Source organism: Felis catus, chromosome B2 (genome assembly GCF_018350175.1).
Source record: "Felis catus isolate Fca126 chromosome B2, F.catus_Fca126_mat1.0, whole genome shotgun sequence".
Taxonomy (NCBI): domain Eukaryota; kingdom Metazoa; phylum Chordata; class Mammalia; order Carnivora; family Felidae; genus Felis; species Felis catus.
This window is the reverse complement of record NC_058372.1, coordinates 184,750-210,220: the sequence shown is the minus strand read 5'-3', so window position 1 is coordinate 210,220 and position 25,471 is coordinate 184,750. Positions and strand designations below refer to the sequence as shown.

Below are 25,471 nucleotides of genomic sequence, written 5' to 3'. Positions count from 1 at the left end.
TTCTGGTAAAAGGAACAATTTATATGGAAACTAACAATTCTAAGCTCTAACACATCTAACAATTCATGGTCAGTTACAAAAAGAACTTAATAGCAGATTTTAAAACATATTTCTTTCAGTCACTGATACTCAAAGGCAAAAAAAATTGTAAAGATATATAGAATATTTGAGGCACAAAATAAGATTTCCGGAATAAAGATACAGTGTATTGGTATAACAAAATAAAGTTCATCTAATAATCACATGTGGAACCATAGACTTAACAGAAAACAGTCTTTTTGAACATTCATGGAACATTAGGAAAAGAGTGACCAGGACCTAGGTACCAAAGCCAGACATGAGTGTCATTGTCAGAGCAAAACATTGCATGCCCGCCCCCTCCCCCTGATTTGTTTCAAACTTTTTTCCATGTCTAAGTTTTGACCTTCTCTTTCTGCCCTGTTCCCCTGCTCCTAACCTGTGGAATCCTCATGCTAGGGCTTGGGGACCTCTCCTGCTTGTTCTGAGGGGGGTCTGGCCATGGGTGTCCACGGCAACATCACCATTCAGGGTGTGGGGCTGCAGGGAAGCCTCTAACCACGACCACGCGCTCTGTGCTCCGCTGTCATAGAGCTGATCTTGCCAATGTTAGCCGTAACAAGGCTTTCTTCCAGGGTTCCTCAGCTCTAGCTGTTACGACTGCAGTCTGTAGAATCTGGTGAAACTTTTAGTCTGTACAGTGCCTGCTTTATTACATGATTTTCTTGCCAGACAATAACTGCTCAGGTAATGATAACTGAATAATCATGTTTTCTAAAAGTATAAATGCCTGAAAGGTTTATTTATTAATCCGAAGCATCTAACCTCTCCAGTTCCACCTGCTGCTTCGCTGGGCTCCTTCTCACCTGGCTGGCTGCTGCGTCCTTCCTCTGCCTGGCCCTCTGGCAGGTGCTGGGGCACCCCAGGGGCCAGCACGGCCCTCCCCCATGCTGACTTCACTCTCACCCAGGGGTCAGCTCACCCTAGGGTCAGCATGGCCCTCCCCCGTGCTGACGTCACACTCACCCCAGGGGTCAGCACAGCCCCTCCCCAGTGCTGACTTCAGGCTCACATGGCCCAGCATGAGTCGCCTCTGCTGACCTCTCCCTGCTCTCCAATATCACACTCCAGACACCCCATCTTCCTGTGCCCAGCTTGTCCCTGCCTTGTGACTCTGGCTGGTGCCATCCTAGAATTCCTTCTCGGAATTTGGATTTCAGCTTTAATGCCACCTTCTGAGAGGGGCGCTGACCATCTGGCTTACTACACATCATCCTCCTACCTTAGGTCTCTGCAGGGTGCTAACTGCTGTTGTATTTTCTACTCTCACTCACTGCCCATTACCCTCCACTAGAATATCAACTCCATGCAGGGACTTTGTTTACTTTATTGCTATTGTAACCTAGACACATCCTGGCTTCTCACAGGCACTCAGTAAACGAATTCAGGAGCTATACGAAGGCGGCAAAGAATAGACTTGAGAGAACAGAGAAAGTGAAGGAGAGAAAAACCATCAAGAAATAATTCAGTAATGTTTCCCAGAACCGAAAGCTTATGAATTTCTAGAATGACAGGGTCCACTGAGTTAATTAGCACCATGGTGGGGGAAGGTTGGACACATACATCCCGATGTTTACAAATTCAAAAACTCGACTTACATGCCCCATTTCTCAGGAAGCTAGGGGGTGATGTTTCACCAGAAGGAAGTAAATGAAGAAGAGGGAAAAAATAGGATAAGAAAACGAAACCAAAGCCAGGGTTCCAATACGGCAGAGAAGGGAGAGCCAGGAGGCTGGGCACAGGTGAGGGGCACAGGTGAGGGGCAGCCGTCCCAGACTGAAGGTCGGGAGGCGGCAGAGACGGCACTGAGAAGAGAACCTGGGAAGTGAGCACCCTGAGGGACCCTGACTCCCAGCCAAGTCTTTGGGGTTCAGTTAGTAACAAGGATGTAGGAGATGAAGCAAAAGGGGAGAAAGGGGCAATTACAGCAGGGAAGACGGAGCCGCACAGGAAGGAAAAGCAGCCACGTTTGCCAGTGGTCCAGGTGGGAACTGCTTTCACAGACACCGGACTCAGCTGCCTGAGCTCAGGGTGGGTGGGGATGGGAGCCCAGAGCTCGACCCCCTCCTGCCGTGGGGGGTGGGAGGGCAGGCAGTGTTCTTTCTCCTTTGTGGGAACACGGAAGGCAGACTGGACCATATGTGTAGTTGCAGCTCACGTATAAAAACTACTTACAAAACAGAAAGGTTCCAGAGAACTTGCTGAGTAAGTACCCTGCTCTTAACTTTCTGTTCTAAGATGGTGTCACCCAGTATGCAGTTTATGACTTTGCAAGACCGTTTTATGCTGACACTTGCTCGTCTACAGATTATCCTGGAAGTATGACCCTTGTGAGACTCGGTAAAGCAACAACGACCTGAAGGCATTCATATTTTGTTCAAATGGAAATGTTCCCTATTTAATAGCTATGAGCTTTTAATTATACAATGATCACCTTAAAACATTTCAGAAACCTCATTATATAAAAATTCTTTCCAAGAAAGGAGAAAAGGCATTTTGAGAATTATGAAAATTTTCCATAAATAAAAGATTAGTAGAGTATAATTTCAGGGAATAATTCACATCAACCAACAAAATAAATTTTCAAGAATTTCAAGCATATGCTGGTGATTATTGTCTCTCAGGACTCAAATGCAGATTAACTGACCTTATTATAACTGATAATGCACATTGTATGTCTATAATTGACACATTTTGCATATCTGTATTTGGAAAGAAAAGTAAAAAGAACAATTAAATAAAAAGGGAGAACCTAAATGAGTCATAAACGAGATCTTGAAGGGGCTTTATCCCACTCTACCGTTTCCACCTTTAATATGGCAGTTTAAAAAAAACCAGAAAGAGGCCAGAACCAGAGAGTTGAATGTGTCACACAGCTGGACAGAGTCTCTGCTGTATTTCCTTTGGGCACTGCTTATTTTCTGAGGAAAGATTCTGGGAGTGCCACCAATGTCACCTTCTCACGGCCCCATCATGCACTCTGCGGATGCTGGGGCTCAACCAAGGGCTGGCCCTGTGGGAAGGGAGGTAAGGGGGCTTTTCTCTGGGGGAGCAGAAATGACAGCGCGTGTGCAACAGCGTGTGAGCAAGCAGTGTGTGCGCAAACAGCATGAGAGCAAAGCGTGTGCAGACAGCGTGTGAGCAAACAGCGTATGTGCAAAGAATGTGTGTGCAGGCAACAGCGTGTGTGCCAACAGCCTGTGAACAAAGAGTGTGTGTACAGAGGACAGCGTTATGTGCAAAGAGTGTGTGAGCAAATGGTGGGCAGAGCTGCAGGTACACGTCCCAGAAGGGGTGGGGGAGCAAAGCCTGGGGCCACTGTCCGTGGAACCTCTCTGGAGCCAGACTAAGAAGGTCTGGGGGTATCTGAGTTATAATAAAATATGTGTAAACCCAGGCTGCTCATTCATCAAGTTTTTATTAAGCACCTACTATGCGCCCACACTGCAGGCGGTGCCGCAGGGAGTGCAGAGGAGAAGACACGGTCTCCACCCTCCAGAATCTTACAAACCCAGAGGCAGGATCAGGTGGATGTGTGACCCGGCAGCACGGGACACATGCACGGGGCAAGTCCCAGACAGTGTGGAGGCCAGTGGCTGGGGACACGTGGTCTCTGGGGCAGGCTGCTGACAGGCTGTGGGGCTGGCCACGAGAGGGCCCTGGACACAGGCTGGGACGGGGCTGGGCCTGGGCGTACGAGGCCAGGCTCTAACCTTCTCCTGACCCGAGGACCCGGTGACCTCTCCTGTGCCCACCACCGCCCTTCTCCCAGGAGAACAGACTGTGTGTGTGGAGTCAGGCGCAACACAGGCTTCCTGCTTCATAGCCTGCAGCAGACTTGTCCAGGCTTCCAGGGAGGGGACCGGATTCCAGGTGTGGCTTCAGCGGTATTTGCCCTGGTGCTTTCAGAGGACTGGTCAAGAGCAGGATATTCTGGACGCCCTGGACAATCTGCCTCCTGTGGCCACACCCACGGGTTATATTGATCACTGGCCACAAGTGGTGAACCAAAGCCACACGTACGCAGATCCTTCCCCCAAGTCCACAGGTCCTCCAGGGGGTCCCGCCTTCTTCAATGCACACACATCAGACGCTCAGCTCTCTCCTGGAGAAGCATGGAGCCCATGCTGACCCCCGACTCCGCGGCACTCCAGGAGGCTTATTACGCAGCCCGGAAACCGTGGCGGGCTTTTGCCCTGTCCACTAGCGTGCGTGTGGGTGCTTGAGACTCTTGAGCTGGGGGGCAGTGCGGCTGTCTCAAGTGCTGGGGAACGCAGGCAGCAGAGAGGGTCTGGGCAAGCGGGAAGCATGTGGATTGGGCCTCACAGTCACCTGCTTTTTCCTAGGAAGAGTCAGCGTGGGATGCTGGACGGGGCAGCAAAACACTGCTTCTCCTCTAACTCAGCATGGAGAGTGCAGAGCTGGGTCAAAGGCAGTGGGCAGAAGAGGGGCCCCGTGGCCCTCGGGTTGGAAGTGTGCATGGGGAGCCCCGGGAGCTGGGGGAAGAGCCTGACTACGGCTGTATGGCACAGCAGCAGCACTGAGCGAGGCTCCACGGGCCCCGGCCATGGGGGGCGGGGGCCCACCTGCTCCAGGTGCGATGGCCAGACACCCCGTTCCTAGCACAGTCCAGGGCTCCCAGGGGAGGGGGGCGTCGGGGGTCATGGGCTGGGGGGGCGCGGGGCTCAGGGTCTCAGCAGGAGGCGTGTCCCAGGCCACTTGAGCCACAGGAAGGGCACCAGGCGCCGGGTGAAGGTGGCCGTGAACGTGTAGATGAGCTCTTGTGACTCGGCGTTGGTGAAGGTCACGGTGCCCCCCTCATAGTCCAGGGCGATACCCACCCTCCGCGGCCGCAGCGCAGGGAAGAGCTCAGCCTCGGGGTCAGTATTGGCCCAGATGCCCGCAGACGAGAGGCGCAGGGCCCATACCCCGTCCTCTGGCCGCAGGGATACGTCTCCCTTCCTCTTCACAGAGTCTCTGGCCACCCCCACCATGCAGCTTTCCAGGACCTCCTCCCCCTCCTCCTCCTCCTCCTCCTCCTCCTCCTCCCCCAAAGACTCCTCGTCCTCATCTGTCTCCCAGTCTTCGTACCCGTCCCCATAGCCGGCCTCCTCCTCCTCCTCCTCCTCCTCCTCCCCCTCCTCCTCCTCCTCCCCCTCCTCCTCCTCCTCGGACCAGCCCTCCCTGTCCACCTCCACCTCCCAGTACACCTTGCCCCAGGTGAAGCCCTTACTTCCCAGCACACCCGGCTCACAGTCAAACTGATGCGGGTGCAGGTAAGTGCTCTGGTACAGGCCACTGTACGTCACACACTTCCAGTCCTCTGACAGCTGCAGGTACCCGCTGGCCGACTGCGGGTCCAAGGTGACACTCACTGCGGGGACAGCAGAACCAGGAGTCACAGGTAGGTGGGAGGCAGGTCTCCAGGGCTGGCCACTGAATAAGCCCAGGGGGACCAATCCCAGCTCAGGGGCATGCAGGACACGACCTGACAGCAGGGCCTGGGGCACACACGGCCTCTGGCCAGTTGCATGTCTTGCAGAGGAGGGTCAGACGATCAAGTACAGGCCTCTGTGGCTGATTACAGATACAACACGGGGGCTCAGACTAGCAGCTGGAAAATCTCGCTGCAAGAGGGAGGGGCCAGGGACAGCAGGGACCAGGGTGCCTCTCTGGGGGGAGGGCGTTCTTTTTCTCTACAGGAGGTGAACTGGGACAGCCCTTCGGACACTTACCCGTCTTGTATTCCAAGTCTCTAAGCAGCTTCCCTGGGGAGGAAAAACACAGCAGTGACCCTCGAGCCCCACACACGTATGGGCCTGTGTCCTACTAGGACAGGAATCATTTCCTGACAGGCCCCCATCCCTGAGACCCAAGAAAGGAAGAGAAAACAACCAGCAGACCCAGGAGTAAGGCCGAACAAGGTGACAGCAAGGAGCTGATTCCACTCCTCCAAACAGAGCCCTGGCTCCGGACTCGATCCGCGACTCCCAGCTCCTGACCCCCCACCCCAGTGCCTTCCCTGCCCAGCTCCTGATCCCCACCCCTGTGCCCTCCCTGCCCGGCTCCCGACTCGATTCGCGACTCCCAGCTCCTGATCCCCACCCCAGTGCCTTCCCTGCCCAGCTCCTGATCCCCACCCCCGTGCCCTCCCTGCCCGGCTCCCGACTCGATTCGCGACTCCCAGCTTCTGATCCCCACCCCAGTGCCTTCCCTGCCCAGCTCCTGATCCCCACCCCCGTGCCCTCCCTGCCCGGCTCCCAACTAGATTTGCGACTCCCAGCTCCTGACCCCCCACCCCAGTGCCCTCCCTGCCCAGCTCCTGATCCCCACCCCCGTGCCCTCCCTGCCCGGCTCCCGACTCGATTCATGACTCCCAGCTCCTGATCCCCACCCCCGTGCCCTCCCTTCCCGGCTCCCGACTCGATTTGCGACTCCCAGCTCCTGACCCCCCACCCCAGTGCCCTCCCTGCCCGGCTCCTGACTCTCACCCCAGTGTCCTCCCTGCCCGGCTCCTGACTCTCACACCAGTGCCCTCCCTGTCCGGCTCCCAACTCGATCCGCAACTCCCAGCTCCTGACCCCCCACCCCAGTGCCCTCCCTGCCCAGCTCCTGATCCCCACCCCAGTGCCCTCCCTGCCTGGCTCCCGACTCTCACCCCCGTGCCCTCCCTGCCTGGCTCCCAACTCTCACCCCAGTGCCCTCCCTGTCTGGCTCCCGACTCTCACCCCCGTGCCCTCCCTGCCTGGCTCCCAACTCTCACCCCAGTGCCCTCCCTGTCTGGCTCCTGACTCTCACGCCAGTGCCCTCCCTGTCCGGTTCCCAACTCGATCCGCAACTCCCAGCTCCTGACCCCCCACCCCGTGCCCTCCCTGCCCAGTTCCTGACCCCCACCCCAGTGCCCTCCCTGCCCAGCTCCTGATCCCCATCCCCGTGCCCTCCCTGCCCGGCTCCCGACTCGATTCACAACTCCCAGCTCCGGACCCCCCACCCCCGTGCCCTCCCTGCCCGGCTCCCGACTAGATTTGCGACTCCCAGCTCCTGACCCCCCACCCCAGTGCCCTCCCTGCCCAGCTCCTGATCCCCACTCCCATGCCCTTCCTGCCCAGCTCCCGACTCGATTCACGACTCCCAGCTCCTGACCCCCCATGCCAGTGCCCTCCCTGCCCGGCTCCTAACGCTCACCCCCGTGCCCTCCCTGCCTGGCTCCCGACTCGATTCGCGACTCCCAGCTCCTGACCCCCCACGCCAGTGCCCTCCCTGCCTGGCTTCTGATCCCCGACCCCAATGCCTCCCGGCCTGACTCCTACCCTAGTGCCCCACCCTGGCCCTCACCTTGGAACTCTCTTAGTCCTCGCTGCAGAGACAGCACTTTTTCTGAGAATTCTCCTGTCTTTTTTTTTACCACTCGAGCAATGGGTTTCCCAATCCAGAACTTCTTCCGCGGATACCTAGGGAAATGACACAGGGACGCTGTTACTTAGGTCCCCTTGCATTTCTTTCAATTCTCACAACAATTATGAAGCGGGAAGGACAGGTATGACCATCCCCACTCAAATGACAGAAAACCAGGGGCTCAGAGGCAGAGGGGACTGCCTGCAGCTGAACCAGGACTTGAGACCACCTACAGACTGGACATCCGTGCTGCTGTGCACTGGGCCCCTGGTCACCTGTCCTGTCTCCACCCAGCACAGCTGGGGCCACGCAGAACCCGCAAGCCTGCACTTCTCAAGGATGTGCTCTTGCTCCCCAGCAGGGAAGGTGGTGGGAAGAGCCACAGCACACAGACACCGTCAATTCAAACAGGTCAGGTTAGTAGAAGGGCAGGGGGGACACAGGGAGCTCTCTTACCTGTTCAAGAAGTCCCTGCTGTCCTGGAAGGAGAAAGCACAGCATCAGTGGGGTTCGATCAGACCCCACTCACAGGTCACAGGTCACAGGTCACAGGTCTGTTAGGAGCCAGGGCACCCATGCACAGTCCCTTCCCCATGGCTCTGGCACCCAGTGGCATGGCTGGGTCAAGAGGTTGTGGCTCATGATGTATGTGGTGCCTCCTCCCCTTTTTTCTTTATTTTTGTTTTGTTTTGTTTTTTTAGTTTTTAAAAAATGTTTATTTATTTTTGAGAGAGAGCACGAGCAGGGGAGGGGCAGAGAGAGAGGGAGACACAGAATTCAAAGCAGGCTCCGGGCTCTGAGCAGTCAGCACAGAGCCCGATGCGGGGCTCGAACTCATGGACCTCGAGATCATGACCTGAGCTGAAGTTGGACGTTTAACTGACTGTGCCACCCAGGCACCCCCTGCCCCTATTTCCTTTGAAGAGCAGAAGCCCTGGGATCACAGTGGGCAGACTGCCACCCAGCAGAAGACTACACTTCCCAGATGACTTTGTGGTCAGGCCTGGTCACATGACCGAGTTCAGCCAATGGGATGTGAAAGGAAGCAGAGAGGAAATTTTGGGGTGCTGTCCTAGCTGAGACCCACACCCCTTGAAGCAGGTGGAACCAGCAGGTAGAGGCACCCAGCCTCCAGGATAACCTCACGGTTGGCCACCCGGTTCCTGGAAGAAGGGAAAGTGTTCTCTCTGAGCCAGGGTACTGGGTTTGACACTGCAGCTGCCCTAATGCCCCAGTCCTGCAGACTGGGGCAGAGGGGGCAACGGGGACACAGATGGGTACACAGACAGGACACTGATGGCAGGCAGGGGAGGCCGGGCCCCGTCCTTGAAGCGCTTGTCTAGAGACTAGCTGTGAGTGTCCAGTAAAGCCTTCTAATCTGCCTCCCCCCTGACACGTACACCACGGCCAGCTCAGAGAGGCCATGAATGCACCCGCGTGGCCAGCAGGTGTGCCAGCATGTGGGCACAGGGCCGCGGGTCCAGATTCATGGGGCGGAATCCCCAGCAGCACAGAGGCCGGCCAAGGCCATCTCTTCATACACCTGGAGGGCCTGCCTTGCTGTCTCTCCCTGAGGCTGCTGGCCCAGAACAGACAGCATTTTCCTGGAGGAGACCCTGGGGGCTCCACCGCAGACACACAGGCCCAACTGCACACCAGCAAGTGAGACCATCCCAGGCCTCCTCCTGACTCGGGGAGGGGGAGGAAGATCAAGCACACTCTTCCAGAGGCCGCTGAACCCTGGTCAACGGGTGGGACTCCTCAAAGAGGCTCTGAGCACTGATCAGGGAGGCGGGACACCTCAGAGAGGCTGTGAGCCTTGATCAGGGAGAGGGCACTCCTCGGAGAGGCTGTGAGCCCTGATCAGGGAGGGGGCACTCCTCAGAGAGGCACTGAGCCCTGATCGGGGAAGCGGGACTCCTCAGAGAGGCACTGAGTCCTGATCAGGGAGGCAGAACACCTCAGAGAGGCTCTGAACCCTGATCAGGGAGGGGGCACTCCTCAGAGAGGCCGCTGAACCCTGGTCAGGGAGGCGGGACTCCTCAAAGAGGCTGTGAGCCCTGATCAGGGAGGTGGGACTCCTCAGAGAGGCACTGAGCCCTGATCAGGGAGGGGGCACTCCTCAGAGAGGCATTGAGCCCTGATCAGGGAGGCGGGACTCCTCAGAGAGGCACTGAGCCCTGATCAGGGAGGCGGGACTCCTCAGAGAGGCACTGAGCCCTGATCAGGGAAGGGGCACTCCTCAGAGAGGCACTGAGCCCTGATCAGGGAGGCGGGACACCTCAGAGAGGCTGTGAGCCCTGATCAGGGAGGGGGCACTCCTCAGACAGGCTCAGGAGCAGGGGGTCACAGAGTTGTTTCAGGTCAGGACTCTCCCCCTGACAGCATCCAAGCTGCCTCCTCCAGGAAGTGCTCCAGAGGCTCCCTGCCTGCTCTCTGACTTTTCCTCTGGGGGTAACTACAGTTGCAGAAAAAACCTCACCCATCTCAGTCTCCTTCCCCAGCTGCCCATATCCTCTAGTCCTTCAGGTCCCTGAGAGGAGCTGCCATTCAGCTCGTGCTCAGCCCCCCACCCAGGCTGCGTCTGCTCCAAACCACAAGAATCAGCCCCCACTGGACTGGCTAGCAGGCAGACTTGTGAACGGTAGAGTTGAGGACAGGAGCAGTCATGGAAAGAGCAATGACCTTCCCTTCCACTTCTACAGCACTTTCTAAAATTCTTACACTTTTTTTTGGTTGAAAATGTGCTTTTTGAAGTGACAGCATATGCCAGTCATGTCATCTTACACTCACCTGACTGCTGGAATACGTGGGGGCAGTGGGGTTATCCTGCTCACGTTTCAGGAGAGAAAACCCAGGCCTGAGAATCAGTGAGTGTATCTTAGGTACCCCAGGTAAGTGGTAGGGCAGAGACCCAGTGGTGAGTGTCCCAGGACCCGCAGGTGAGCGGTGGGGCAGAGACCTAGTGGGTGCGTGTCCCCAGGTCCCGCAGGTGAGCGGTGGGGCAGAGACCTAGTGGGTGCGTGTCCCCAGGTCCCGCAGGTGAGCGGTGGGGCAGAGACCTAGTGGGTGCGTGTCCCCAGGTCCCGCAGGTGAGCGGTGGGGCAGAGACCCAGTGGTGAGTGCCCCAGGTCCCGCAGGTGAGCGGTGGGGCAGAGACCTAGTGGATGTGTGTCCCCAGGTCCCCCAGGTGAGCGGTGGGGCAGAGACCCAGTGGTGAGTGCCCCAGGTCCTGCAGGTGAGCGGTGGGGCAGAGACCTAGTGGGTGCGTGTCCCCAGGACCTGCAGGTGAGCGGTGGGGTAGGGACCTAGTGGTGAGTGTCCCAGGTCCTGCAGGTGAGCGGTGGGGTAGGGACCCAGCGCCCTGGCCTCCCGCCCCTACCCTAGGAAGGTTGCTCACCTGCATGAGCTCTGCTGCTGGCTGCTGGGCCTTGCCCTCCAGCTCAGAGATGAGCAGCGCTAGCCGGGCCAGCTCTGAGACACCCTTGGTCTTGTACTTCTCTCTACCCTCCGTGAGCTCCTGCTCCAGTTTCGTCAGTTGGTCCAGCAAGTGCCGCTCCCGCTCCCTCAGGAACTGGTGGCTCTGTTCAAACTCAGCCACTATGTCCTGCCTCTGGTCCTGGAGCTTTTTCTGTGGGCACAAGAAGGGGAGAAGGGCATGACTCCTCTGCTGTGGGGTGCAGAATCCCCGCAGGCTCTGCTCCTGCCCCCATCCAGGGCCCCCCCCCAGCTTATGTCTGATGTACAAAATATGTCCCCGAGCTGTGCCTCATTGGACTGTATCCTATTCCCTCAGTGAAACCATGGAATATCTGTGTTCAGGGACCGTGTCCTTTCCTGCCTCCACATCTCCCTGCTTAGTGCAGGCTGGAGTCTGGCCAGAGTTAGAACCCCTGTTGACTGATGTCCATGCACAGTGAGGGCACAGGGGCTCCTTGGACTTGGGCCAGCTCCTGCCTCACTCTTCTCCCCCAGGGTCTCATCATTCGCTGTGGGGCCTCCATATCCCTGCAGCACACAGCTCCCTGACACTGATGCTCCCCCAGGAACCTGGAACATGTCCTCCTGACCCGTTCCTAATCATGCACGTGCTGTGCTGCTTCTGCATTCTGACTGTGGGCGGCGGTCCTGGGACAGGACTCAGCATCCACAGTGTTCTCAGAGCCGCTCAGGCCGTCCCTGGCCTCCTCCCTCTTCCCAAACCCTCTGGCTCCCCTCCACTGTCAGAATCTCATCTCCCTCCCCCTCTGACAGGAAGGACTCAGCCAGGACCTCGTTGGTCCCTTACACTCTGGCCATCCCTAGCACAACAGCGGCAGCTGCCAGACGGGACCCACAACTATGGTGAGTCACACAGAAGGAACCTTAGCTGACACAGGGCCACCATTCCTGCAGCAGATGAGGACGCCAGCCCAAAGCCACCCTCCCGGCAGGGTTTCCACTGCTCAGCCTCCCGGCACAGCCTCCACTGCTCACCCTCCCCTGCTCACCCTCCCCTGCTTAGCCTCTGAACAGGGCCTCCCCTGCTCAGCCTTCCCAGCACAGCCTCCCAGGCAGGGTCTCTACTACTCAGCCTCCCAGCACAGCCTCTCCTGCTTGGCTTCCACTGCTCAGCTTCCCCTGCTCAGCCTCCCAGCAGAGCCTCTCCTGCTTGGCCTCCACTGCTCAGCCTCCCCTGCTCAGCCTCCCAGCAGAGCCTCTCCTGCTTGGCCTCCACTGCTCAGCCTCCCCTGCTCAGCCTCCCAGCAGAGCCTCTCCTGCTTGGCTTCCACTGCTCAGCCTCCCCTGCTCAGCCTCTCAGCAGAGCCTCTCCTGCTTGGCCTCTACTGCTCAGCCTCCCAGCAGAGCCTCTCCTGCTTGGCCTCCACTGCTCAGCCTCCCAGCAGAGCCTCTCCTGCTTGGCTACCACTGCTCAGCCTCCCCTGCTCAGCCTTCCAGTACAGCTTTCCCTGGTCAGCCTCCCGGCAGGGCCTCCCCTGCTTGGCCTCTACTGCTCAGCCTCCCAGCAGGGTCTTCCCTGCTCAGCCTCCCAGCACAGCCTCCCCTGCTTAGCCTCTGAACAGGGCCTTCCCTGCTCAGCCTCCCCTGCTCAGCCTCCCGGCAGGGCCTCCCCTGCTTGGCCTCTACTGCTCAGCCTCCCAGCAGGGTCTTCCCTGCTCAGCCTCCCAGCACAGCCTCCCCTGGTCAGACTCCTGGCAGGGCCTCCCCTGCTCAGCCTCCCAGCACAGCCTCCCAGCTCCCCCTCCGCACAGCCAGCTGCCTCAGGCTTTGTGCTGACAGCCTCACTTACCAGGGCGGTGAGGATGTCGGCTTCTCCCTTTGCCTGAAAGCCCTGAATCTTGTCTCTGTCTCTCCTGAGGGTGCTCAGGTGGTTCAGGATCTTCTCCTGTGGGGAGACGGGTGGTGGGGACAGGTGGGTGCTCCGGGTTGGGGAGGGAGGTGGGGCCGCGGGGCGTGTGGGGGGAGGGGTGTGGAGGGCTCACCCTGTGGGGCTGGGCAGCCTTCTCCACGAGGACGGCCGAGTGGGGCCGGTGCTCCCGAGACTCGCGGCACATGACGCACAGAAGCTTGCCGTCGTCCTGGCAGTAATAGTGCAGCTTCTCGCGGTGCCGCTCGCACAGCCTGCCGTCCGCCTGCTCCCGGGCCCCCTCTCCGGGCTGCCTGTCCTTGTCCACCTGCAGCCGCTCGATGTTCTCCACCAGGCTGGCCAGCTGCCACACGGGCCGGATACTCTCCTTCCTGAAGGGCTTCTTGCAGAGTGGGCAGACGGGCCGGCCGCCCGGGGCCGGGCGCACGTCGCTGGTGCAGACGCGGCAGAACACGTGGCCGCAGTCGATGGTCACGGGGTCCCGCAGGTAGTCCAGGCAGATGGAGCAGGTCACCTCCTCTTCCAGGCTGCGCAGTGGGGCCGACGTGGCCATGGCGTCCTCAGCTCACCGGGGCTTCTTTGCCTTGGGGACCAGACACGGTGTCAAGAGCGGGCGGGGCTGGGGTGCAGAGTGGCAGCTCAGACTGCCGGGGACAGTCAGCAGAGGCTTACCAGAGCCCACAGCGTGCGGGCGAGAGGACCTCACCCACCCTCCAGGCCAGCCCCACATCGTGCACATGAGGAAAGGGAGGCCCAGAGAGGGCACTCTGGTGGGCTGGGGAGCACAGCACCAGCAGCCCAGGCCATGCTGCTGGGGCAGCGCTCCGGCCTAAGACCCTCTCCATCCCTTAGTGTTGGGAAAGTGCTCTGACATACCGAGTGCGACAGAGTAAGACGCGTGTTAACTATGTGGTGGAAGTGTGTTGTAACACACACAGGCCTGTGGTGTCTCCTGTGTGCACGGTGCCCCCTCAGCTGTGCACCGGCTGCACAACCATTCGCGGGGGTGCTCATGCAGGACACTGATGTGGGAGGAGTCCCCGGGTGGCTGGAGAGGACACTGGTCCTGTCTACCCATATGGCCAGGCCCACCTCCTGTCTGGGGAAGGAGCCTCAGCATAGCTGATGAACAGTGGCCCCCTGCCCCTGATTCTGTGTGACAACAGAGACGCCTCTCAAGTACTCTGAGCCTCGGTCTGTTCATCCATAAAATGGGGACACTGATACTTACCTAGAAGTTTCTACATGGGCGGAGACAAAGGATTACTGAGGGCACAGGACACAGAGGCGGGCACAGAAGTCAGAACCCTTGGTTCCCAAACCTGGTGACAGTTCGAAGCACGAACAGAGCAGGAGAGGAGGTGAGGACGCAGCAGCCACGGTGGCACGTGCTTCAATTACAGTCCCCGAGGGGCAGGGACCAGGACAGGCTGGGGAAGACAGCCGGCCCACAGGGCACATGGGTCACCGCAAGGCTGGAGCAGGCACCTGCAGACACAGGTAAGTCACTACCACTAGTGGCTGTGTGCGGGGAGAGTGTGTCACAGCCCGGTGACGGGGAGGCCCTGCCCTGTGGTGACGAGCTGGGAGGAGTTGGAGATGAACCCCAGAGAAATGACATGGGAATAAGGTCTTGTCCCCGAGATGCAATGCGACAATTACAAGAGTGCCTCATAGGCTGTGAATACCGTACGGACGTAAGGGATGCTCCTGATGCTGATGACCAACAGCAGCACGGATTCAGAGGCTGTGGCCTAGAGGGACGCCATGCACACACAGAGCTCACGGGAAAGAACAGACGGCTGTGTCTGGGGTGTCAGCAAGGCTGTGATAGACCCTGGGAACTGCTGGTCCCTCACCAAGAGGAAGCTGGCCGGTGCCGGGCTCTGGCAAGGGGCACCGTTACTGTTACTGCTGCTGGGGACAGAACGTGCTGTCCTTGGGGCTGGGACGTAAGGCTGCAGCTTGCTTTGAGAACAGCAGACCGCAGGGAGCTTGGTGACAGCACCACCTGCGCACCTGACCATGGTCACAGCCAGGCCCCATGCTGACACTGCATGAAAATGCCCACACATGTAGCAGATGCATGAGGCTGTCTGGAGGTAACAGAAGACCACCACGTTGCAACCCGCATTATCAGTGGATGCTACAAGCAAGAAAGGTATTAGGGAACACGGTAAGTCCCATGGTGCTGAAGGCCCTCCCCGTGGATGACCTACCAATGCGCCCTGATGAGGGGAGGATCTGGTGATCACCCCAAGCAGTGACCAAACCCAGCATCGCTCAGAGAGGTACAGACTGGCACTGGCTTCCCAGTATGGCACCATATGGAACACTCGACATCCCCTGTGAAGGAATCCTGCCAAAAATGTTTGACCTGAAAGGATCTGATGAAGCCTGTAGACCTAGCTTCCAACATACAGAAAAGATGAGGGACAGAGAAATGAGCTAAACCACAGGATGAGGAAACAATCAGATAAATTCAGAATATAGGACCTTCCACAGGACAACTGGCCCAGCCTTTAAATCAGTCAATGTCATGGGGAAAAAAACAAAAAACAAAAAACTGTTCTTGACATAGACTGAAGAGAAATAACAGCCAAATGCAAATACCTTGACTGGATCCTGTTTGTTTGTTAAAAAAAAAATTTTTTTTTTAACATTTATTTATTTTTGAGAGACAGAGAGAGACAGAGTGTGAATGTGGGGGCGGGGGGGGGGGTGGTGGGCAGAGAGAGAGGGAGACCCAGAAGCAGAAGCAGGATCCAGGCTCTGAGCTGTCAGCACAGAGCCCGATGTGAGGCTCGAACCTACAAACCATGAGATCGTGACCTGAGGCGAAGTCTCAAACCCACGGACCGTGAGATCATGACTTGGGCTGCAGTCAGATGCTTAACCGACTGAGCCTCCCAGGCACCCGTTTTGTTTGTTTTTTTTAAAGCTACAAAAATAGTTTTGGAACAACTAGAGGAACTCTGACAAAACACAGTACTAGGGGCACCTGGGTGGCTCAGCCGGTTAAGTGACTGACTCTTGAAGTCGGCTCAGGGCATGATCTCATGGTTCATGGGTTTGAGCCCTGGGTCAGGCTCTGAGCTGACAGCATGGAGCCTGCTTGGAATTCTCTCTCTCTCCTTTTCTCTCTGTCCCTTCCCCATTTGTGCTCTCTCTCTCTCTCTCAAAATAAATAAACATTAAAAAAAGCCTGGGTTCTGGATCATAAAAAATCATCATTAATTTTTAACAGTGTTTACTGAGGTGATGAAGGGGAACATCCACGTTTAGGTGATTCATCCTGCCGTATTTGGGGCTAAGGACTATCACTTTTAAATGGTTCAACGAAACATCATACAAAGTTAGAATCATTTCCTGAGGAGGGCGTTCTGGTTTTCTATCACTTTTATTTATTTTTGGGACAGAGAGAGACAGAGCATAAACGGGGGAGGGGCAGAGAGAGAGGGAGACACAGAATCGGAAACAGGCTCCAGGCTCTGAGCCATCAGCCCAGAGCCTGATGCGAGGCTCGAACTCCCGGACCGCGAGATCGTGACCTGGCTGAAGTCGGACGCTTAACCGACTGCGCCACCCAGGTGCCCCGGTTTTCTATCACTTTTAAAGGAATGTGTACAAGGGTCTGGAATGACCAAGGCCGCTGCCCCCTTGTGGATGCTCAGTGTGGGCACACAGGCGGTGGGCCCGGGCAAACCAAAGGTGACGTGAATTGTGCGAACCCCATGTCTATGAGCCTGGCCTGAGCAGGCAATCGAGGCTCGGTGTCTCCATGCATCGTCCCACACCCGGTTACACGGATTCCATCCCAAACACACAGCTCACGCTGCCGGTTGCACACACGACTGGATGTGTAAACTGGTCAGTCCAACAACCAAGGGTCACGTCTGGGGCCCCAGAGCCGGGTGACCAGCTTCTCGGGACACTCTTCTGGGAAACTGAGGCTCAGTGAGGTCAAGCAGTGTGCCCAGGGGCACAGGGCTACGGCGGCTCGACTGGCTCCTCCTCCTCGGCTGGCTCCCTGGGAAACGCCAGGAGCTCAGGTGAGGCCATCCACATGGAAGCGCTTTGTGAGCTGCCCAGTGTGTGCACTGACCAAAAGCACAGCAGCTCAGATTCGGAGAGGGCTCCAGTGCAGGAGCCTTGGCAGGCTGGACCTGCTCACGCCAGCGAGACTCTGCCCTTTGTCTTGTGCAATGCCTCTGGAACATTCTATGCCATTGGATTCCACAGTATGGAGGGGCAATGGTCCTGCTCTGGGGCAGAAGGAACCACGGAAAGAGCTGGAAACCCTTCCAGGCCATACCATCCACCCAGTCCCCATTACCCTCAGTGAGAATTCTGACACTCGAGATCATTTCGTGGCCTGCCTGGTACCAGTGGCCACGCACCACTGCTCTGGGGTGGCAGGCACACCCCTCGCTCTGCCCCTGCCCTGGCCCAACTGCCCCTTGTTTCTTCACGGAAACCGTCTTCTGCCCCCGCAGGTCCTAACTTCCCCTTCAGCTGTCTGTAGTTCAGCTGCCCCACACTGTCCTCCCTGCCTCCCGCTGCCTTGGGCTCCCGGATGCCACTGAAAGGGACCTGGAAAGCACCGAGTCCCAGCTGTGGGCTTCACGGCCCAGAGCTGCCAGTGGCCTCCAGGCTGCTTGCCAAGCCCACGCGTGGGGTGTAAACAGGAGCCCCTTCTTGCTTGTAATCACAAAGCACTCAGCTGATGGCTCCATCCCCATGGGAATCCCATTTAAGGGCTCCTGGGGCCCCAGGCTAAGCCCCAATTCTTCATCCGAAATAAGCAAATTCTCCTAGAAGTAAACACCTGTGATGCCTTATAACTCTGGAGACGACGAATTCAGGGCAAAACCCAAGTGATCTGGATCTGGCTGCGGAAAAGTGGCCGCATCTTGGCTGACGATGGAACCCTCAGGTCCTGCAGCCCTGGCTGTGGCTGGCGGGTGGGCCACAGCGTTGGGGGACACAGGTTGTGCGGCCAGTGCACTCCTGAGGTCACACGTGGGCTACTTTCCCCACAGGACCGGCGTCTGTGGTGCTCTGACACGCAGTGGGGCTGGGCTGAGTTGCGCTGTGAGCAGTGGAAACCCCAGGGCTCAGGGGCTGTGGCAGCCATGGTGGTGGATGGGACAGGCTTTGACGTGCCACTGCAGGCTGTAGGTAGCAGGCTGTCACGCTTCCCCCATGTCCCGGACACCTGCTACGTGCCAGGCACCGAGGATACGGCACAGGACAAACGTGGCAAAGTCCCTGCCCTCCCAGAGCTCCGACCAAGTGATGCACGTGCGTGACCCTTTGGAAGCTGGACTAGAGCTGATTAATACACAGCCCTCCAGGGTTTCCCAACACCTCCTGCCTCCGCTGCCTGTGTTCTGGTCCCCCAGGCCGGCCTCCCGTCCGGCACGCACATTCCACCGCATGTTCAGATGCAGGTGTGCCCACGCGACCAGCCCGGTTAGCACCCTTTGGTGGCTTTCTTCTGGTGCCCCAGGGATCAAGTCAAAACCCCTTCCAGTCCTCCCTGAGGCCAAGGAACCGAGGCCCAGCCCTTGTCTGCAGTCTCATTTCCTGCCACCCCCACCCTAACCCGACCGCATAGCCAACTCAAAACCCTCTCCATGTCCCCCAAAATGCTATGCTCCCTCCTGCCTGAGCCCTTAGAAAATGCTACTCTCTCTGCATTGAACACTATTCCTTTCCCGCTGAGCTGAATGCCACCTCCTCTGGCCATTCTTTCCCGACCAGACAGACTGAGACCACAGGCTCTTTCCCTTACAAAGCCTGAGAGCGTCCCACACTGTGCCCTGCACTTCTTTGCAGTGCTGAGTCCTGGCTAATGAGCCTCATTACATCTGGACAGAGACTGTCTGCCTTATGCCCAGAATCCAGCCCAGTGCCAGCACCTCCTAGCCAGGAGGTGAAGAAGCACGGGCACAGGGCATCTGATGCGCACAGATGCTTCCCACATGTCTGTACAAGGGCAAGCAATCGCAGCCACCTGTCCTTTCCCCTCCGCCCAGACGGCGAAGTAGCAGAGGGAGACAGGGGTGATTTCTCCACATTCTCCACAGCAAGACCAGCAAGACCACATCACCAGCACCCTCCTGTCACGGTGCCTGGGTCTGGCTGCAGGGATGCAGACAATGGGGGAGGAGGGAGAGCCATGTCTGGGGAGACAGACGCCGTGGCATATGTGACACAGGTGACAAATCACTGCCCTCTCATCCTACAGCTGGTACCTCTTCTTGCAGGGGTGGGTATCATCAGCATGTTTGTAAGGTGCATTCATGTGATTGTGAGCTGATGTCATTCACGTTCATTGCTTTTGGACACTATATTTCTACCTCTGACGAACAGGCACACCTTGGAGATTTGGGGGTTCAGTCATACACTCCCACAGTAAAGTGAAGATCACAACAAAGCAAGTCAAAGCAATCGTTTTGTTCTCCGGTGCATGAAAAAGTTGTGTTTAATAAGTCATACAGAGAAAGAGAGATACCATACGTTTTCACTCTCATGTGGATCCTGAGAAACTTAACAGAAGACCAGGGGGGAGGGGAAGGGAAAAAAAAGTTAGAGAGGGAGAGTGTTAAACCATAAGAGACTCTTAAAAACTGAGAACCAACTGAGGGTTGATGGGGGTGGGAGGAAGGGGAGGGTGGGTGATGGGTATTGAGGAGGGCACCTGTTGGGAGGAGCACTGGGTGTTGTATGGAAACCAATTTGACAATAAATTTCCTATTAAAAAAAAGTTGTGTTTCCACTATACTGTCGTTTATGAGGCGTGCAGTCACGTTATGTCTAAGAAGCAACGTACGTTCCCTAATTAAAAATACCGTATGTAAACAATTCCAACTGTTGTCTGAGCTTTCAGGGTAAGTGTCCCCGCTGGTCACAGATCACCATAACAACTGTAATCATAATGCAAAGGTTGGAAATACTGTGAGGATTGCCAAAATGTGACGCCAACATACGAAGCAAGAAAAGGCCGATGGGAAGTGGCACTAAGAGCCTTGCCTGATGTGGGCTTACCTCAAACTTTCCGCTTGTGATAATGCAGTATCTGCAAAGAAAACAGGTATGCATGTAGTCTGCTTCTGATGGCCACCTGGACCGTTTCCTGCTCGGGACAGTTACAAACACGGTTCTGTGAACATTTCTGCAACCGTGCCCTGGTACACACAAGCAAGCAAACACATCCTTAAGCAGATCAAGCCACACTGTTTCCACACTGACTGTACCACTGTATGCTGCCACCAGCAGGCTACAGGCATCCATGCTGCCCCACGGCCCTGTCAACACTGGGTACTATCAGCTTCTAAACTGTTGCCAGTGTAGAGGATGGGAAACAGGATGTGTGCATATACGTGCGTGATGTGTGCATATGTGTGTGATGTGTGCATATATGCGAGTGACGCTGAAGGCAGAGGGAGGAAGCAAGACGGAGCGCAAGGGAAGCAGCATGAGAGAGGCCGAGCCCTGGCTGAGGAGTCCCACCGCAGCAGACGAGAGCAGACGACGGCACGGTGCTCCCTGGTCCTGGCGGTAAGTGATGCAAGAGCTCGGTCTTTGGGCGAGCGGTCCCCCTAGCTTCCATTCTTCCTTCCTTTGCTAACTCTTCCCAGTTCCCTTCTGGGGATTATGTGCTTAGGGCAGAGCTCTCCCTCAGCTCAAGGGTGGAGCGAGAGAGTGCGTGTGATGTCGCCTTGGCCACGGTGCCTGCTTCAGAGGTGAGAACATGACTCAAGGACTGATAGTCACAAGGAGACCTAGTTTAGATGGGGAAAAGATTCTGTGGTTTCTTGAGAACGTGCAAGAGGTGAGGTCATATGGTTTGGAGCTACATGAGCAATTTTGCTAAGCCTGTTTGAGAGTGAAGCCAACCCAGAGAGGAGGTATGAGAAACTGGTTCCTGATGACATCCTGTAAAACCCTGTATCAAGCTGTGCCTGAAGCCAGATTGACCCTTGAGTTCTGCCATCACGTGAGCCAATAAATGCCCTTTATGCCCAGCCAGATTGGACTTGTGTGTCATTTGAAAAAAATAAAAAAGGAATCCTGACTGATACAGCACAGGAAGTTGCTGAAGGTTACTAGGCTGAACTATACAAAGCATTTGTGAAGAAAAAAAAGAACAACCAAAAAAACAGCCTATTCATCCAGAGAAGGACAGACACTGGGCAGCAGTTCCCTCTCTGGCCCCACAGGTGGAATACAACCTGCCAGGACAGCCAGGTCTCCAGCCTGCTCTGGCCCACCACGGCCCTTTCCCACGGCTCCTGGATGGTGCGAGGAAACACCATCAAAACCTTCTTTCACCCCGGGCTGTCCTTCTAACCAAAGCCGACAGTGAGGACTCCTGGGTCAGCACGCAAACCCGGATTTTCACCCAGCTGCAGTCACTCAGATGTAGAGCTTGCGGCTACATTCTTGACCTCTACACAGCTCGGTATCACCAGGAAGACATGGGGGTCGGGGAGAACATCCAGGCCTCTCACAGGGCAAACTGAAACAGACACTGGCCGAGCACAGCAGCATATCTGATGTGCCACACAAAGTCATGGCCGTTAACAGGAGCAAGCAACACAGAATAAGCACAGATGAAAGATGGAGGCCAGGCGTCCCCTGTGCTGGTTTTCCACAATTTGGCTATCAGGCAGGAAAGAGCCAGTGACGGGTTAGTGAGATGGAGATATCCTGACTGTTCACTTCCCAGATGACGGAGGGATCTGAGCAACTGGTGAGTGATTTACAACTTTCCGTCAAATTTCAGATGCCCATGGCATCACATTTCAGTCTCTCGAGCGTGATCAGCAGCACACCCTGATTCAGCTGGCAGGATGTGTGTTCTGTGTGGAACATACCTAAACTGACAGCACTGACGATTTGGTGGAACGTAGCAGATGTCCTACAAAGGGCCACCAGGGCCATCCTAACACAGCTCTCGACCTGGGGCTCTCCTGCACTGCATGGCAAACAAAGCCTCCTGCAAGCTGGCCCCCTGCCCTGAGCCAGGAACACAGCTGTGTCCTCAGGGCCCCTGCTCCCCACCCCTGGTCCTTGTACCCTTCTGCTCCTGCTCCTCCCTGCTCCTGCTCATCCCTGCTCTTCTCTCTGCTCCTGCTCATCCCTGAGGACTTGACACAGGCCAGCCCCTCGTGAGACCTTCCCTGTGCTCAGAGCTTAATGGCTCTGCCCAAGGACCACTCCTCGCTGACCCTCTCAGCTCCAGCACTGGGCACAAGGCAGGAGGTCTGTCAACTGTCTCCCGAGCACCACCCTCTTCATGCTCCCCCCACACTTGCCCGCCCCTCCCTCCTCCTCAGATGAGGCGCTCTGACCACAAACACTTCCCAGATTGCCCCTCGCCTCCCTCGACACACACCGGCTTGGGGGGAAGGTCAACCTTTCATGTCTACCGATCTGGCAGGTGGTACTTCCTCCTGGATGCCACTCAAATTAAGCCTTTATTTTCCAAAACCATTATCTTCCTATTCTCCATCTTTTCTGTTCTGATCCTGGGGCCTAAGGCTGAAGTTGCCCCAAGAAACCTCAGCTTGGACTACGGACTTCCTTCTGCGGTTTGCAGGGTTTTCTGGGGTGGTCAGCCCTTGTCTGAGACCAGTCTGTCGCTCCCTTGCAGGGAAGTGACATCTAAGAAGTCATTCACTGCTCCTGGGCCTCAGTTTCCTTACCTCTTCATGAGGAGAATAATAATGTCTTGTCAAGTTCACTGCACTGTGTGAAGTTCAAGTGAAGCCACATAAAGTGCTTTCAACAGCAAGACGCTCTATAAACACATGCTAGCAAGGACACAGGAGCCAACTTGACAGGGTACCCAAAAGCCAAAGCTGCAACAATTTGAGCATCAAAATAAAGCAGTATTGGATTATAACCCAAAGTATAAGACAAATATCCACGAGTCCATGCTGATACAAATAAATGACTGAGTTAATAAATAAGGAACACGAGAGACTAAACTCCCCTGCAGAATTCCAAGTAATATATGTAGATACTTGTCCTCAGGGAGGAGGAGCATGCCCCCCTCCTTGGAAGTGGGCTGCACACAGTTGCTCATTGCCAGAGAGTTCAGTATGAAATGTAGTAGAGTGACTTTACACCTGAGAGGCCTGGCTACACGATGCCAACGGGTCACAATCAACAGCACGTCATACATCGTGTTGACACTGTGGGCGGCCTTCCTCTGGGGTCCTCCACCCAATCACCTGCAGCCGGTCTTAGGAGAAACACATCACAAGGATTCCAGTGGAGGGGCGCCCAGAACACAGATCACAGGGAGGCAGTGAAACTGTCAACATCATCACAAACAAGTCTGAGAAACTGCCACAGCCAAGGGGGCTTAGGGAGCCATGCTGACCAAATGTCACCTCGTGACCAGGATGGGATCATGACACAGAACAAGTGCTTAGGTGAAAACTCAGTCACTCGGAGTAACTATGGACTCTGGCCAATAAGGTATCAATATCGGTTCATCAGCAGTAACAAATGTGCCACATGTAAGATGTTAATAGACGGGGGGAAAGGGTTAGGACCCGTGGGAAGTCACAAACGGGCGCACAGGCGGAGCGTGTAGTGTCACAATCCGGGGCGCACACGGGGAGCTTGCGGTGTCACAAGCCGGGGCGCACACGCAGAGCGTGCGGTGTCACACACAACCCGGGGCGCACCGGGAATCTGGAAGCGCCTGCACCCCCCCCCCCCCCGCCACTTGCTCCTCCAGGATGAACTGACACAGCCTGTTCTCTGAGGCGAACGAGGCATGAAGTCAACCGGACAGCGCGAACCGGCTGCAGGATGGAGTGAACGTGTAGCTCCAAGCCCGGCGCCTAACCTGGTTCATTCCGACTAAACCCTCCCCCGCCTGGCGGACGAGCAGACGGAAGCAGCCTCGACGCGGGCCCCGGGCCACCTGCCGGCTCCAAGAGGGCCGGGGAGGGCAGTGGCCCCGCACCCAGGCGCACCGCCCCCCCTCCCCGCCGACTCACCCCACCGCCGATCTCCACGCAGCGAGCCCCGGGCCGGTGACGCTGCTCTCGCTCGGCGGACGGTTCCGGATCGCGATCCCCGCGCGTCCCCGCCGCGCGGTCTCCGGGATCCGCCGGGCGCGGCTCCGAGATTTCTCGGATCAGCGCCCGGATTGGCTGCTGCCAAACTCCGCCTCCCAATGGGAGCCCGCAGCTCTGCTACGTCACTGATCACTGGGCAAATCCGCGGGTCTCTGCAGGGGGCGGGGCATCGGGGGCCCAGCCCGGCGGGGGAGGGGAAAGCCTGCGCCGGGGCGGAGCCCAGGTACGCGGGGCGCGCTCCCGGCTGCGGGATGGCTGGACCCGGTTCCGAAACCTGGCGGCTGGTTTGCAGGATTCCGACTGGATCCCTTGTCTCCCCCTTCGCTGGGTCGGCGTCGGAGGGGGCTCTGCGGCGGGGTGGCGCGCACCAGGCGCTCGGCCTCAACTAGGCCTCCTCGCCCCCAACGTGGCCTAAATTCGCCTCCGGAACCCGGAAGGCCCTTAGCAAGCACAGACTTAATGGGCGCTGTTTACAAAAATTAACTGCTGTTTTCGAAGCGCCTGCGACGAGTGAGGGGCCGTACACAGAATACCCTTGAACAGGACGGCGTTACTGTTCCCACTGGACAGAAGGGAACACCGAGTTTCCCAGAGCTCGGGTGCCCGGACCCCGCTCAGGGCGGCTGTCTTCCTCCTCGGGGCTGGATGCGGGACACTCGAGTCCCTGAGACCCCGGTGGGGAGGGTCCGTGGCGGCGCCCGCGCGTGCGCCCAGGCTCAGCGCCAGCCGCCAACGTGTCTCCGCCTCTAAGGGCGCCGGAAGGTCAGGGTAGGGGTAAGAGGGTGGCTGGCGGGGTCCTAAACCCTAGCACCTGCCCGCCCCTGGCCCTCTCGCGGTGAGCCATTCAGACCTACGCGCCCTTGTTTCTCGACCTCCGTGTGCGCCCCCACCCCCACGCCAGGCAGTCTTCTCTCCCTTTCTGCCGCGGTGCCACTCGAAGCCCCTCTCTGGGTTGGAGGGGAGTTGTCCTCACCCTCTGAACAGGACGCGGGAAGGCCTGGGCTCTGGGTGTGGTCTCAGCACAGCCTGGAAACTGCTGCCACCTGGTCTTGTGGTGGGTGTTGTGGGAGAAAGCGTACGTAAAATGCTCCTTAAGTGATTCCGTGCTACTGGTGTGTCCTCTCCCTGACCCTTGCCCCACTCAGAGGCCATTCTGTAGCCATAGAGGTCCCCTGCCCGGCTTCAAATTATATAATACCTTCCCTGCCCACTTAGAGACGCAGGAAGACCCTACTTATCTCTCTGAGCCACTTCTGTCTCTGTCCCTGCGCTTCAACCCGTCTGGCCTGAAACACTCTGCCCCTGCCCCTCACACAGCCGCCCTCTTCTTGTTAGCGGCTCGGGTGGCGTCTTAGACCGGCCTTCATTCTGTCACTGTCTTCATGCACGTGTCAGCATTGGAAAGCATCTTACTCTCCTGTCGGTGTCTCTGCCCGCCCGGCTTGTGCGTCCCATGAGAGTGGACACGTTCCCTGCCTCCTTCCGGGCACCTGCCTGCCACTCAGCAAATGTATGTTGAATG

At 57.1% G+C, this 25,471-nt stretch overlaps 1 protein-coding gene across 1 annotated transcript; it reads right to left on the bottom strand.

Annotated features, from left to right (window-relative positions):
• LOC101096649 (tripartite motif-containing protein 26) lies at positions 1–24,016 on the bottom strand. The gene is made up of 8 exons (XM_011282019.4): positions 23,869–24,016; positions 12,957–13,424; positions 12,764–12,859; positions 10,874–11,104; positions 7,930–7,952; positions 7,414–7,529; positions 5,814–5,846; positions 1–5,452 (listed from the first exon to the last, which is right to left on the bottom strand). The coding sequence occupies exons 2-8, from the start codon at positions 13,392–13,394 to the stop codon at positions 4,764–4,766; spliced, it is 1,626 nt and encodes a 541-aa protein (XP_011280321.2). The 5' UTR covers positions 13,395–13,424; positions 23,869–24,016; the 3' UTR covers positions 1–4,763.
• Between the last annotated feature and the right edge of the window lie 1,455 nt (positions 24,017–25,471).

Coding starts and splice junctions, on each gene's coding strand:
- LOC101096649 (XM_011282019.4), bottom strand. CDS start 13,394: ATGGCCACGTCGGCCCCACTGCGCAGCCTGGAAGAGGAGGTGACCTGC. Junction 11,105..12,763: donor CCGACATCCTCACCGCCCTG/GTAAGTGAGGCT, acceptor TTGTGCCCACAG/AAAAAGCTCCAGGACCAGAG. Junction 5,847..7,413: donor AGGACTAAGAGAGTTCCAAG/GTGAGGGCCAGG, acceptor TTTCCTCCCCAG/GGAAGCTGCTTAGAGACTTG.